General features: G+C 36.0%; 1 protein-coding gene across 8 annotated transcripts in view; it reads left to right on the forward strand.

Annotated features, from left to right (window-relative positions):
- The first annotated feature begins 1,404 nt into the window (after nucleotides 1–1,404).
- LOC125259734 (protein phosphatase 1 regulatory subunit 12B-like) overlaps nucleotides 1,405–15,844 on the forward strand; it is a 54,030-nt gene continuing 39,590 nt past the window's right edge. For 2 of the 8 annotated variants that reach the window (XM_048177628.1, XM_048177621.1), the window contains exon 1: nucleotides 1,717–2,366. In XM_048177628.1, coding sequence (XP_048033585.1) covers nucleotides 2,262–2,366 — 105 coding nt within the window. In that variant the 5' untranslated portion in view covers nucleotides 1,717–2,261. Of the gene's footprint in view, nucleotides 1,535–1,715; nucleotides 2,367–15,844 lie in introns of those variants that run through there. The other 6 variants (XM_048177625.1, XM_048177626.1, XM_048177622.1 and 3 more) reach the window with 5 other exon arrangements.

A 15,844-nucleotide genomic window follows, 5' to 3' on the forward strand; every position in this document is an offset into this window, starting at 1 on the left:
ATCAAGCCACAACACAACGGAAATGCTCCCGACCACTAGGGGGCTCTCAGAGCTCGGTAAAGTTAGTTTTCCTTGCCAATGTTCTATAGAGTCGGCAGTAATATCAATACCACAATTAGTTTAAACAGTATGTAACCACTGCATATCGACATGAAATATTAATTCAATATCACCTACGTGCAAAATAGCTTCATATTTAGGCCTATTTGTGAATGATTTGACGCGCTACCACGGCGCATGATGAAGGGAACGTCTGCCAATCCCACTAAGTGGTTAAAACGTATAATTTGTATTCATTAAAATTACTTTTAACATTTAAAAACAGACATATTCAAATTCCAAAGCTTGTCAGTCTTACCAACAGGAACTAACAACCTTTGGAATTTGAACATGTCTGTTTTTAAATGTTAAAAGTAATTTTAATGAATACAAATTATACGTTTTAACCACTTGGTGGAATTGGTGGATGTTCCCTTTATCATGCGCCGTGGTATCGCGTCAAATCATTCACAAGTATAAATATGAAGCTATTGTGAATGTAGTTGATTTTTAATTAATATACCATGTCGATATACAATGCTTACATACTTAGCTTACATAAAAAAACATAACGGTTTAATGCTTACATAACGGAGCATTTCCGTTGTGTTGTGGCTTGATTCCGTTGTGTTGTGGTTTAATTCCGTTGTGTTGTGGCTTATTCCGTTGTGTTGTGGTTTAATTCCGTTGTGTTGTGGCTTTATTTCGTTGTGTTGTGGCTTATTCCGTTGTGTTGTGGTTTAATTCCGTTGTGTTGTGGCTTTATTTCGTTGTGTTGTGGCTTGTTTCCGTTGTGTTGTGAACTTATGTTTGCTTTTTTAATTTTGTTGTGTTGTGCACTACTGGGCCACCGTATCTATGTACTTACATCAAAAAAAAAAAAAAAGAAAAAAAAAAGTACAATGTAATTATTGTGTTCATGTTTGCGAAACACGTGTTGCTATTGAGGTGGATACGGGTAAGGTTAGGGACAGGTCTGGTGGTATGGGTAGGTTTAATGGGTTAAGGTGTAAGGGATGGGTCAACAGTGTAATTATAGATGTAATTACAGGAATTAATTACAGATGTAATTGCATGCAGGTAATTATAATAATATTAACAATGTAAAAACATGTATAGCTAAGTGCATTGTATCAAATGATTGATTAAATGTTAGTACATAGTAGTTAAAGACACTTAATATAAATTGCATGTATCTAATCATTTTTCACATTTTTAAAGAAATATACTGTTAGCTACTTTCCATAGTCATTGGGGACTGAGACATTCAAACTCCAAAATAAGCCCCATAAAAGTGCTTAATATGCCTCATGCACAGTATTTTAAATCTTCCAAGTCAATATACAGTATAACACAAATGTTTTTCAGCTTGGAAACTTCCAGTTGTCATTCATTGAAATCGCATGGAAAGGAGTGACCAGCACTTTCTTCAAAGTCTCTCCTTTTGTGCTTTACAGGAAGACAGAAAGTCATACGGGTCTAGAATAACATGAAGGTGAGTATATGATGACAGAATGATCTTTTTTATTTTATTTATTTCAACAGGTTTTCATTTTTACAATCATTTTCTGTTTAAATTAGTCAAATATAATAGATATAAACTAGAGCACCTGGTAGTGAGCCAGAGAAAGAGGAGAAGGAATATGAGAGAAGAACTAAGTGAAAAGACTGTGTGAGAGAGCGAGAGATTGTGAGAGAGCGACGGAGCTGAGTGGGACCGAGTGAAAACAGTTTTGTTCTTTCAGTGTTTGTGTGGAGTAATTGTATGTAGACCGAACAGTGAGGGAGGGCTTTCAGCCGTCTGTAAAGTTAACAAAGAAACGTCCTCTCCTTATTTAGCTCTCATTGTGTGTCTGTATGAATGAGTGAGTGTCAAAGAGAGAACATCAGCCGGAGCAGACCGCGACTGTTGTTTATGCGTTTGTGAGAGAGGGAGTGGGACGGAAATAGAGATAGAGGGAGTGGAGATAGCGAAGTGTAGAGGTGCTTCTAATTGTTTTCATTTTTCTCTAATGACCACCGTGCCGTGCGGAAGGAACAGAAACACAGATCGCCTGTCAGTCTCGGCACACACACGCTCCGCGTGATCCTCTGGACGCACACGTTTGCACCTGTTGAGCGTATTTAGGCTACTTCACGTCCAGCAGTCCATGGCCGTCTCCACAGCTGTGTGAAACTGTGCCTGCGTTTGTCAGGGATCTTCCTTTTTATCCAGAAGAGAGATGTCATCGCTCTATTCGCGCAGCAAGGACCTTTCCTCTCGCTCCAGAAAGTCCTTGTCGGACTCACCACCCTCCTCTCCGTCCCCCAGCACCAAAACCTTCAGAGTAAGAGCCAGCTGTGTTTGCTTAGCGTTTGTCACATTTCAATAGGCAGCATTGTGTTCAATCTGATGTAACTTTGTCATGTCATGTGTCACTGGAGGATGCCAAATGTTCATTGTTTTTACATGAATTACTATATTTTAGGCTATATTTATGCTTTTTGTTTGTTTTCAACAGCAGTCAAAGCAAGTTTTACAGGTTAAAACATTAAAACTAGTTTTCAAGTGCATACTTGGTACTTACATACTTTGGTACTTACAGTGGAGTCCAAAGTCCACATATGGGATTTTGTTTTTCATTTAAACCTGGAAATAAACAGTGTTTTTTGGAGTTAAAGCAAAGAAGAGCACCTTAAATTTTAGATTTCTAAGTCAACAAAAATAAATGAATAAATTTGACATTGATCGTGTGATTATTTGTACAGACAGTCTGTTCTTCTTCATTTGATGGTCTTTGGATCATCTCAAGTCATGCTGAAGAACATGATCATCAGGTTTTACACAAACGTATGGAATTCATGGAGCTGATGCTGTAATGCTGTCATTAACCCTTAAAGTCTGACATATGAAATAATTATATATATACACACACACACATATATTTAATTAAAGAGTTTATTGAACCATTTTGACCAAATATAAAAGTAAATTTAAAAAAAAAAAGTATATGTTTTATGTTTTGTGTCATATTTCATATATCAGGCTTTTTTGATTAATATAATATGAAATAGTGAGAACATGGAGCTCATACTCAAGGAGGAATAAAACACCTCTTTTAATCAGAGGCCCAAACTGAGCAAAAATATGAAATTTGGTGCAGTTTTTATTTACAGTAGGCCTATATGGTCAAAATGATAGCTTGTAATGTAAATCAATGAGATCTTTATAGCAGTATAACAGAAATTTTGTATTTATATGCAAATTGCATATAGCCATCAGTTGTCACTCTATCTCCCAATAATATGTCTTAATAAGATGATATTTAAATACATAATTTGATCAAAGCTCTGTAGGTTTTTATTGTGGACGGCAAAATACATATAATGTAATGCAATACAATGATGATTGAGAGATGAACAAATAAACCTTCCTCAAAAGCCTGATAGATCATATTTGATACATTTGAACATAATATATGGATAATCAAGCAAAACTAAGTTGTTTCAGTTGAGTAAATGTTTATCTTGAAATATTAATAACAATATGAAATTCATTTTTACGTTTACTTTATTAAAAAAAGGCAAATATATCTTGATCTGAAGGTGGACATTTTTACAATTATACTAAAAGGCCTTTTACTTGCTAAAAAAAGTAAGATATCAATCAGACAACAGAATTCTAGTGAAAAAAAAAGTATACTAAGTATACTTGCAGCAAGACTAATTATTAGTATATTTCAAGTGTGCTAATGATTAGTTCATTTAAAGTGTGCTATTTTGAAACAACTAATTTTGTACTAAGTATATTTAAGTTGAAATTAAGTAGTATTAAAATACAACTTTAAGTATATTTAGTATACTTATGTGTGCTAAATTGGAACAACTTCAAGTATACTTAGTACACTTTAAGTATATGTCTGTGTAGGGACTAATTACATGCTTGATTAGTGATATTAAATTGTACTTAATTTGTGTTATAAGTATACTTTATTTGTGTTAAAAGTATATTTTTTTGTTATAATATACGTTGTGTTATAAGTATACTTTATTTCTGTTATAAGTATACTTTTATTTGTGTTATAAGTATACTTTCTTTCTGTTATGAGTACACTTTGTGTTATAAGTACACTTTATTTGTGATTTAAGTACATTACAAAATAATTATGAGTGTCTTCAGAAAACACAAGCAATATACACTGAATATATTATTTTACAGGTAATAGTATATACTGTATGCTCAGTACCTTTGGCTTATTCCAGATATTAAACATTACACACTTTGCAGTCAATAACAATACACTTTGTTATTACTTATACTTTGTATAATATAGTCAGCATTTGAAGCGGATCAAAATCTCACACAATACAGTTGTGCTACTATTTAAATACAGTTTAACACATTTTCCCAAAGTTGAATGCATTTGTTTTCAAGGCCATTAAAATAAATAAAATGTAACAACATCACTAATGAAGAGACATATTTCATTGACAAATCCAATAGTTTTTATTTAAACTTAGATTCAGCAAAACTTACCATGTTTTTCATTAAAGAAAAAAACATATTGGACCATGGTGACCCTCTATACACAAATACAAATGACACATTATAGGCCTATTCCATTTTTTGATGAGCTTCTCCTTGTGTCTGATGGCACAATATGACCGCAGAGACTCGTGAAGAACAGCATCTGTTGACAGAATATACCAAAGATATAAGACAGCATGTTCAACTCTTTATTCACGTTTACAATAGTCTGTCTAAATCCTACATTGAACCAATACTATTTTTGAACAGTAAATGAGGATTAGCAGCAGGGAACTGTATCAGTATGGCATGTCGATATTGTTTTCGGTACATAGTCAAGCATAAAACACTTTATGAATTAATATCGTACAGAATACGGGCCGATTTGACCAATCATATGAATGTTTTGGTGCTGCATACAAACATGTGCCATAAACCACCACACACAAACTCAAAAAGGAGATATCAAACCGAAATAACGCTCTCCGTTTGTTAAAGAAAATAAAATAAAGTTTGTTAACTGGTAGACTACAACTCACCTCCCAATGGCAGCACTTTTCTCCGGTTCTTTCAGGATCGCGTAGGCCATTAGATTAGCCGGTTGTCGTCACCATCACGGTCAGGCTGCGATGTCACTTGATTGAACTGGTCAGAATGCCCAAGATTGAGCGATGTATTGCGCTTTCAGTGTTTTATTAAATAAATTATACATTGCGACATTATACTTCACCTGAGTGACTGAGCGAGGGGATTCAGACGACGACCGTGACGTCAGCAGCTCTGATTGGCTGAAGGCAGTGAGCAACAAAATCTGATTGGTCACAGACCAAGTTGAAGAGACATTTGAAGTTTAACCACTCGACATATTTTTTCGCATTACGTGTGTTGCTGCTGGTGTGTTGTTTAAAAGGGATAGTTCACCCAAAAATGAAAATTTGATGTTTATCTGCTTACCCCCAGGGCATCCAAGATGTAGGTGACTTTTTTTCTTCAGTCGAACGCAAATTATGATTTTTAACTGCAACCGCTGCCGTCTGTCAGTCAAATAATAGCAGTGGATAGGAACTTCAACTATAACAGTAAATAAAACTTGCTTAGACAAGTCCAAATTAAACCCTGCGGCTCGTGACGGCACATTGATGTCCTAAGACACGAAACGATCGGTTTGTGTGAGAAACCGAACAGTATTTATATCATTTTTTACCTCTAATACACCACTATGACCAACTCCGTTCAGCTTCCGGTGAGTGAGGTCAGATCGCGCTTTGACAACGGAAGTGATGTCTCGCGCTCATTGAAGTATATGGCGAGACATCACTTCCGTCACCAGAACGCGTTTTTTGACCTCACTAACAGGAAGCTGAACGGAGTTGGACATAGTGGTGTATTAGAGGTAAAAAATGATATAAATACTGTTCGGTTTCTCACACAAACCGATCGTTTCGTGTCTTAGGACATCAATGTGTCGTCACGAGCCGCAGGGTTTAATTTGGACTTGTCTAAGCAAGTTTTATTTACTGTTATAGTTGAAGTTCCTATCCACTGCTATTATTTGACTGACAGACGGCAGCGGTTGCAGTTAAAAATCATAATTTGCGTTCGACTGAAGAAACAAATTCACCTACATCTTGGATGTACTGGGGGTAAGCAGATAAACATCAAATTTTCATTTTTGGGTGAATTATCCCTTTAATATAGATTTGTGTGTACGACTGTAAAATGATTCTGCCAGTGTAAACTTAATAAACATTTACACATATTTGGAAATTGTATAGGCTACACTGCATATACTAAATGGGCTTGTAATGCATTCATACTGAAATAAATAGCACAAGTAATATAATGAATTCCAAGGATGAAGAAGTAAGCTTAAAAAATATACTCAAATTTAACATTAGATACACTACAACTTCAGGATATTAAATAATGTATTTTTTAAATACACTTTCAGTGCATTGTTACAATGATCATTTTCAGCACACTGTTAAAATATACCTCAAATATATTTTTATAAAGTGCAAATAAATACACTTTTAAAAAATGAACTGAACTTACACTTCAAGTATATTTTTCTAAAATATATTTTTTAGAAAATATACTAAAGTACAATTATTTTAAAGTGTGTTAAAAGTTGCATTGTGAAAATATGATACTAATATACTTTTTATATATTTAATGATAGTACATTTTTTGTTAGTATATTTGCAGTGTACTATAGAAAAAGGGAATATATTTAAAATACAATAAAGTATACTTTTTTTTCACTAGGGAAGGCATGTGGTAGGTTGTGTACAACAGGTTTTTCTGTAAAGTTTTGATAATTTGATCGTTTAGAGGCCTTAGAAATGCATGTATCAAATATTATACAATAGGCTTTATAGGATTAAAACAAACAAAAACTATTTTTATTGTGAAATCAGTGTACAGTATGAATAAAGTTGCATGAAATAGTCCTAAATATGTTAGCAAGCAAATTCATAATCATATTTTGAGGACGAAATTCTCTAAGGCACTCATGTGGTGAAAGTAAAAAGCCTTTAATCAGCTGGGCTAAATCATTAAAAACAATTAGAAGTGTAGAGCTACACGTTTCGGCGACACTGCCTTCTTCAGGATACACATCAATGGTTCAAACAAGTCTTCTTGAGCTATTAGTAATTAGTGGATCATCAAAGACAGCTGGTTGATCTGTGGGAGTGGCTAGGACTAGCCTCTTAGTACAAAGCATAACAACATGTTGTTATACTTTGTACTAAAAGGCTAGTCATGGCTGTGTAGTTTTTGTTGCTTTTGTAAAAATCTATAATCATGTTGTAAATTCAACTCCTCTTTTGGTGCTCGTATCACACCTGAGCATGTTTGTGAGCTCATAAGACGGTGTTGTTGTGCTGTGATTGAGGGCTGACATCAGTGAATGAGCAGAGTTGCGGTGTCTGTGATGTACACACTGACTCAGGATGTGGGAGTAATTCCTTGCGGTCACGGTTCACTCAGTTTTTAAATTACTCGTCCCACAGTGCTTTGCTAATAATTATTGCAGAGCATAAAAGTTTGCAGCGTTATCAGGAAAGACAAAAGACTAAAGAAATGTTAAGTTGATGGTATATAGTTGATAAATATCAGGGTTATTATAGTTAAGCAAAACCATAATATATATATATATATATATATATATATATATATATATATATATTTTTTTTTTTTTTATTTTTTTTTTTACTTGAAATAAAATAAACAACTAAAATAAAATATTTAAAAATTCAACTTATTTTATTTCAGCTACTATAGCTGCCAAGGAACATTTCTCATTTTCATTCATTTAACTTGATGTACTAAAATAACTAAAAATAAAACTGAATAAAAAAACAATAAAAAACTATATAGACTAAAATGACTAAAATTTTAGTTAAAATTAAAATGAAAACTTAAAATATAAAATTAATTCAAACTATTTAAAAACTATAGTATGTCAGAGATACTCCAGTTAGGGGTACACGTATTTGTACTAGGGCTGGGCGATATATCGCATGCGATTGTCACACGCATTTCATCAGTAAAGCCGGTTCCCTGATTACCGCTAAATCGCCATCACCTGCTTTCAAATGGAGCGCCATTTAATAGACAGAACCATAGATCACTGACAAGCTACGCAATATCGCGTTCATTATCGAAGGTGATTCATTACTTGTGCATTGTTTGTTTGGGCGAGAAGCGCAAGCTATTTGATCACACTGTGTGTGTTTCCCGTGGTAACCCCAGTCACGTGTTATTATCTGCACCCATGTATATGAGTCTTCCTTTCCCTTTTAATCTCCACTCTGAGATCGTCAGGGCATGGAAGAATCAATTTTTGTCCCGCATTCGTCAACATCGGCATGTCATTTATGCAGATGTTGAGGGGTTGCGTGAGCTTAGATATGTTGAAAGCTCTGGTCCAGCCTGTATATGGCAGGACATATGCAGCAGCAGATAGAGCTCCAGATAGACCTCTGTGACCTCAGCTCCCTATAGAAAGGAATAAAAAGGGGACATTTATTCATCACAGGCGCTTTTACATCAGGCCTGAGGCTGGACCGATGATGTGTTTTTTCCATCATTTGGGATGCTTCTGTGGTCCGGCACAGAGCTTGTTAGTGAGCGCATCCTTTCAGACTGAAGAGTATGGCAGGCCACTTTTACATTTAGGCCTCTGCTCTTTAAGGTCTCAGGTTGAGCTTTTAGGTTACCTCTCCCTTCATGAAAGCCGTTATAAATTCAGTGACCTCAGATCCCTGTAGAAAGGAATAAAGGGGGTGTTTATTCTTTTTGATGCTTTATATTAAAGATGTGTATATATATATATATATATATATATATATATATATATATATATATATATATATATATATATATATACTTTATGTATTGGAGCATTTAACTTGGGCCCTGGAGCTCCCATTATTAGAGAAGGTTATCGTGACACCCTTACTATGTGCCTCCTCTCTTTGTGAGGTTTTTATATAGCAGGTAACATTCAGAACGAAATATCACCTGTAATGAATGGCATGGCCTCCTCTCGATTTGAGAGTCGGTTTTCTAGGCTGCCGCTCATCTGAGCTCCAGATAGTTTATATATGTCAGGTGCTCGGGCCTTTGGGGGCCACACTGATAATCCTTCTGGTTGAGTGAGTTGGCTTCTTCTCATTGAAAAGAGTCGCTTTGCTGAAACCACTGCTCTGCTGAGCTCCAGGTAGTATCACGATTTAAGGTGTATGGCCTTTGTTAGGCCCCCTTGATGCCTTACCTAGGTTGAGTGAAGTGGTTTCCTCTCACTTAGAAAGTAAAAGGCGATATGCTGAAGACTCCCCTCTCCCGAGCTCCAGATAGATCATTACTGTAGGTGTCGGCCCTCTCTGGGCCACCTTGACATTACCCTGTGGTGAGTGAGGTGGCTTCGAATAGAGACTCTCAAACAAGAGGAAGCCACCTCACTCACCACTCTCCATTGAGCTCCAAGTGGTTAGTTCAACTTTGTGTTGTGAGCCGGCCTCCTTTCTTTAGTGTTGTCAGGCTGAAGTCTCTGATCCATTGAGCTCCAGGATGGTCATGAATGCGTGTGTGTCGGCCCTTTTTTTTTGGGGTGCCCTGATATCCGGCCTAGGCTAGTACTTTAGGAATATGTCTTTTAGACAGAGGCAGTTCTGCTGCAGCTTTTCCGCCTTCTAGCATGCCGTAGCTCGGAGTAGGCTACTCCTAGGAAAGCCTGTCCAGCTTAGGACTGGCAGCTAGTGATCCTAGTATGCCTCCTCTCATTGTGAGAGTCGTCCCCAGCCGGGGCCCGCCTTCTGCATTAGGCTATTAATGCGAGTACCAGGCTTTCCAGCCTCCTCAATTTGCCTAGGTTGAGCTGAGACTCCTCTTGGTATTAGAGTAGAAGCGATATGCTGAGCTTCAGTTCCCTAGTGGTTTTAGGCACTGACAGTTAGCCAGGTGCCGTAGGCTTTCGTAAGAAAGTCTCCCCTGTGGTTATCCTTGAGTGTTGTTAAACTTCCTCTTATTTAGAGAGTGGAAAGCACTATTCTGAAGTTTCCACTCTCTAGAGCTTTGGTAGTAGCTTTATCTAGTTCGAGCTTAGAGCAGTCTCTCCGCCAGAAGCTCCTTGATTATCAAGTCGCGGGGTTGAGTGTTGCAGGCCCCTCCTGTGGAATTTGTTCCTGTTGAGGCCTCCCTTCCTCCAGAGCTGAGCTAAGACGGTTGTTCTCATCTTGGAGCAAGAGTTTTTGCTCAGGCTTTCACCCTTCAGCCCTTTCTAGGGTTTAGCTCACTTCGCTCCCAGAGATCTGTGCCCCATATGTACCCATCACCAGTGATGCTTGTATCGAGTACTCCCTCCTTTCAGGGACTAAAATTGTTAGGGCTGCTCTCGACTAAAGATTTTTCTGGTCGACAAGCAGTCGTTCATTTTAAGCAATTAGTCGGCTAATTGCATGTTTATTAATAAGCCATTTAAATCATAATAAAGAGCCTTTAACCCCTTCATAGCCTAATCAGCGTTCAAGCGCACACATAAACCGTGCCACAGCGTGCCGGCAGAAGTAATGATTGAATGCTTCGGGGAAAACAGCAAGAAGACTGCTTTAACATTTTAAAAATGAATTGATAAACTAGAATTTTCTGTAATTTTGGCTGCAGTTCTGAAGTTGACGATGTTGTCTCGTCATCTCCACAGTGTTGGACGCGCCTATTTGCATGTTTCATATGGATTACATAACCTGAGAATATTTGTTTTCCATTTGAATAGATTTATTTTAAAGTAGAAATTTCGCTTTCTATAGATATATTTTTCATGTCTATGAGGAAGGTTACATGGAGTTTCAGTTGGGATTTTTTTGGCGCGCTCAGGTTCACAGAGAGAGGACAGAAATTGCACACTGTTTGCTTTCATTATTTTACAAAAGCACAACATTTTGTTGTTACTGTGAGTGCACACTAATAAAAGTAGACTCTTCACAGATTCAAAAGATGTATTACTCTTATCTGTATGACCAAAAATGACCAAAAGTGATCATACTGGTGCCTCCATAGCTGTCATGCAGTAAGCGCCCTACTATTTCGATTTCACACTCTGCACAAACACTTGTATAGCCCACATTTTTTTAGGTTAACATTAAAGCAAGCAACCATGTAAAGTTGCTACTACTTACATGTTTCAGATGATAAGCCATATTTGAGGTCGATGAATGATAGGCGAGCATTGGATGTCCTGCCCGATGTACTGTAATTACCACAAAGACTAGCTGTTAACAATCTGTCCATCACAGACTGCATTACTTTGCCACTTCCTGTGGATTTTTTCCCCCTGCAACTAAATTTTGGTCGACTAAACCACTTCCCGACGACTGACGGTTAGTCGACTATTAGTTTTTGTTGTATACTCCTGCATCCAGTTCGTTTGTGCTGCAAGCCAACTGTGCAACACTAAAATAACACTGTTAATAATCTGAACATTTTTAGGAGGTTTTCTTGGTTAGGTTTTGTTATAAAATATTGTATAAGTGGAGTACGCTGCTACGATGTTGTGGGTGATGCCAATGTTTGCGGTTGACCAATGAACCACCAACTTTGCGGTTGCTAGGTAGTTGTTAAGGTGTTCTGGGTGGTTAATAGGGTTTCATTCATTTTATTTTATTATCCACTAGAGAAAAATCATAAGACTGGTTGATTATAAAGTAAAAGCAACAGCATACTTCTCCTAAACAAGCGATGTGATTTGAGGAATCATTCAGCGCAGAATGAGCTACATGCTTAAGTTTAATATTTATGGTTATGGGTCTGTTCATATCCCTAACAAATGTGCAGTAGTATTACTGAGGCTTTTCTTTTGCACTACTAAATATGGAAAAGTGCACATTTTAGGTACTGCAACTGGTCACTATTGTTTTTTCTTCTTTCTTGTCAAGTTTCTAGTTTTTCATAATTTTGTATCTGTTTGCTCAAATAATGAATCGATAAATACATTTTTAAAAGTACAAATATTCCATGTTGTCTGAAAAACCTCATGTATAATGAGGTTGTGACATGTATGTCACACTGAAGGATGTTGCTGACATTGGTTGACATTTCTTGTCAACATGCATTGACCATTTCTGAATGTCTTTGATTTTCATTAGGTTGCGGCATTACTGGGAAATGTTTTGAGCCGGTGTGTGTTTGCGAACAGGGTTTGTCTTGTATTATCAGGCATTAATAGAATTTTTTTCCCAATCCGTCCTGAGCTGATCTCGCATATAAGCTAACGCTGCACCCAGATAATCCAATATTTCCCCTTATTAGATTTAAACACCTTGTCTGGAAAAAGACACAACCATTTTGTAATAAATCTCTTATGTGAATAAAATCTCTGTAATGAAATTTCCATTTTCCAGGAGGAAAAACCTGTCAGTTTGATGACATGTGAGACCCATATCTGTGTGTGACAGGGAACGATGCACCACCTGTAAAGAGGACAGGATAGTCCTTCACAGTCATTGAGCTTTAACTACAAGTGTGTTTAAACTGAAGTAAATTAAAGTGCAAAAACAGCTCCACGTGGCTTGCAAATGCCAGGTTCGAGAATTGCTACCATAATGCATTTCATAAGACTTTGTTTTTAAATCTCACCAGATCAATCCAGGATGTTCTTTTGCGTAATAAGTTGATCCTCAGACAGCATTTGTTGAACCCCTTGCTATTTCAGTTATACTTTTGGCTGCTGTTTGCCACTTCAAAACCTCATAACAAACCCAAAGTCTGTGAGCGAACGAGACCAATAAAGGCCATGTTGACGTGTGGAGACTGTGTTTACTTCAGCGAAAAGATGCCCATAAAATCAGCAGGTGCTGCATCTGTTCTGTCTAGAGGAAGGTAATGCAGAATGAAGGGGAACCAGACTGCAATTAATCTGCTTTTGCAAACCTTCAATTGAGTGCGAAAGTCCAGTTTTGACGTAAATGTACATGCTGCTTCACATCACTGATCTCTGTCTGCAACAGTGTTGTGGAAGAAACTAAAGTAGTTAGTCAAGCTTGAAGCTACTCTTAGTTAGGGGCTGTTCACACAGAACGTTTTTGCATAGCACCGAGCTGCTTTTCCATTTTTTTATATGTGAACATATGCTAGACGGACATCTTTGTTCATTTTGCTCACTTCTCATCTCTTTTGCAGATCTCGTGAATTCACAAGGCATTCTAAAAACACAGTAATTTTTTAAAAACTCACCTTGTCGCATTTTTTTCCTCATTCCACTGACCTGCGTGTGTGAACAATGTTCTCAGTGTGTACAAAACTAGTCCAGCTACTCTTTTAAAACAGTTAGCTTCACTACACAAGCTACTATAACCACACTGAAGATATTTAAAGTGGCAGTATCTTTTTAAATTTAACTATCCAATGATTTAATTTAGAATTTAATTGGATAAATTTACATAAGTGTAAATTTAAATGGATAAATTTACACCAAATACAGCTAAAAAGCAAATAAATACATTAAGCCGTAACTCACAATGTTGAGTCAAAACAGCAAGATTTATCTAAATATTCCTCTATAAAAAAAAGAACAAAATGCTTTGCTAGGGCTGTAATTGGTGAATATTTGTTTTAAATCAATTAATTTACATAAACTAATGCTACATAGAGGAAAGTTTAGTTCAAAGCGATTAACCAGAATAAATTGAAAAGGGATGGGCAACTTTATTGTCTTAATTTTATTCCAAGTACTATCAAGACCAGTATCATTGATACAAATATCAATGGCAATACAATACAAAATATTTTTTTTTGCTTGTATTGCAATATAAGCAATAATTTGTAACATTTTATATAGCTTTAAATTCAGATTGTAAGGATTAATATTTTCTATCATTAATCAACAACAATTACAAAATATAATCAAACATGTAACAACTTAATTTAAAAAAAAGTGATAGCAAACGTCACACTAATGCCCATTATCGTAAAAAAAAGAATAAGTAGACTACCTGCCTACACAACTCTTTAAGTTATTTTTTCACATTTACACATCAATATATGCTAAATTACTAGTAAAATCACTAGTTAAAAATAAACACTTAGGATCTTTTTTTGTGTGTGAGGACGATTTTCTTGACACAGAAGCAGTTTCAAAAGTATTGATTTGGTTTAGTGTGTGCAAACAATGTGAAATGAAAGCAGCAATGTAACATTTGGTCAAGATACTTGTTGAAAAAAATAAATAGCTTGTTGTTACTTGAAAAACAACAATATATTTAAATCTGCTGAGCTACTCTACTGCAAAATGTATCATATACTTTCAGTCAGTTACTCCCCAACATTGGTCTGCACACTGTTACAGAGGTTGAATGTTTAGTGATTATAACGGGAGGCTCGCCACATAATAGGACAAAATTAGCTGAAGAAAATGGTCATGACGTTTTATGTTTCCTCTAATCATAACATAGCTTTTTTTTCCCATCAACAAAATTGCACATGTGGGCTTGAAGTTTCCATGACGAGGGGAGGCTTGTGCGCGTGAGGTCTCCTTGGGAGCGAAAGTTAAGGAGAGCAAAAGAATAAACACATGTGTTTTGTTTTCAGTGATCTTCTAATCCATGTTTATGAAGGACTTTTTACCCCAAACAATAGAATACAGGGTAATAAATCCACAAACACATCTGACTGGGTGTGTGAGAGCAGTTATTTTTAAAGTGATCGTTCACATTAAGAATAATATAATTTGTGTCATCATTACTTAAGCCTCATGTTTTCCAAACCTGTATTTTTTAATACATGCAACACAAACAAGTTTTTTTTTTTTTTTTTTTTTTTTTTTAAAGAATATCCTGGTCACCCTGTTAGTGTAATGAAAGTGAATGAGGACTGGTGCAGTCCAATATGACCCCCCCCCCAAAAAATGTTTATGTTTTATGTTTATTTCATGTTACATGCCATTTCTTTGTAATCATGTGAGAAATTTACTAGCAGTTTAAAAAAAAAAAATGCATTTATTTCACTATGTTACTTGTAATTTCTTTGTAATCATTTGAGAAATTTACTAGCAGTTTTGGTGTGATTTATTTTTGGCAGTGTAAATAGTTTTAGATGCTAGATACTATTTGCACCTCAGTGTATTATAGTACTGTCACACATTGGTGGCTGTATAAAGTGCACAACGCAGGAGATGATGATAACAAGGTCTTTAATCCAAAATAAACTCAGAAGGTTCAGAACACGTTCGACAAAAACAATAACCAACAAAGGACTGAACAGAACAGGGAGTATATATACACATAGTAAATGAGGGAACTAAACAGCTGGATGAAGATTAACTAATCAGAAACCATAGCAACTAATGAGAACTAATACAGACATGACAGAAAATTAACTAAACAGTAAACAGACATTTTAAAGTACATTTTAAAGTAAAGTACATTTTCAAGTACGTTTTAAAACAGTATATCATGTTCAGTGTATATGGCTATATTTAATAAATTCATAAATGGATGCTTCTTTATTGGGACATTACTTGCACTTGACATTACCTCCCCTAACCCTACCCGATAAACACTTTATTCCCACTATTAAATAATCTTTAGGCACTTTATTTTCACTTTTTGAATATTTTCTTAATTTTTATTTAAAATAAATGCCTCTCCAAGCTGATATGTGATGGGAATAGGGCAAAGAATGGCATGGGAAAAAGGCGGATTACTCTCCAATGCCACTGATCCTGTTATCAAACAGGTTTCTTTTGTAATATTGTCTGGCTCAACCAGACAGTGGTGGGCAGAGTTAGTGTAAATAACC

Source organism: Megalobrama amblycephala, linkage group LG24 (genome assembly GCF_018812025.1).
Source record: "Megalobrama amblycephala isolate DHTTF-2021 linkage group LG24, ASM1881202v1, whole genome shotgun sequence".
Lineage (NCBI taxonomy): Eukaryota > Metazoa > Chordata > Actinopteri > Cypriniformes > Xenocyprididae > Megalobrama > Megalobrama amblycephala.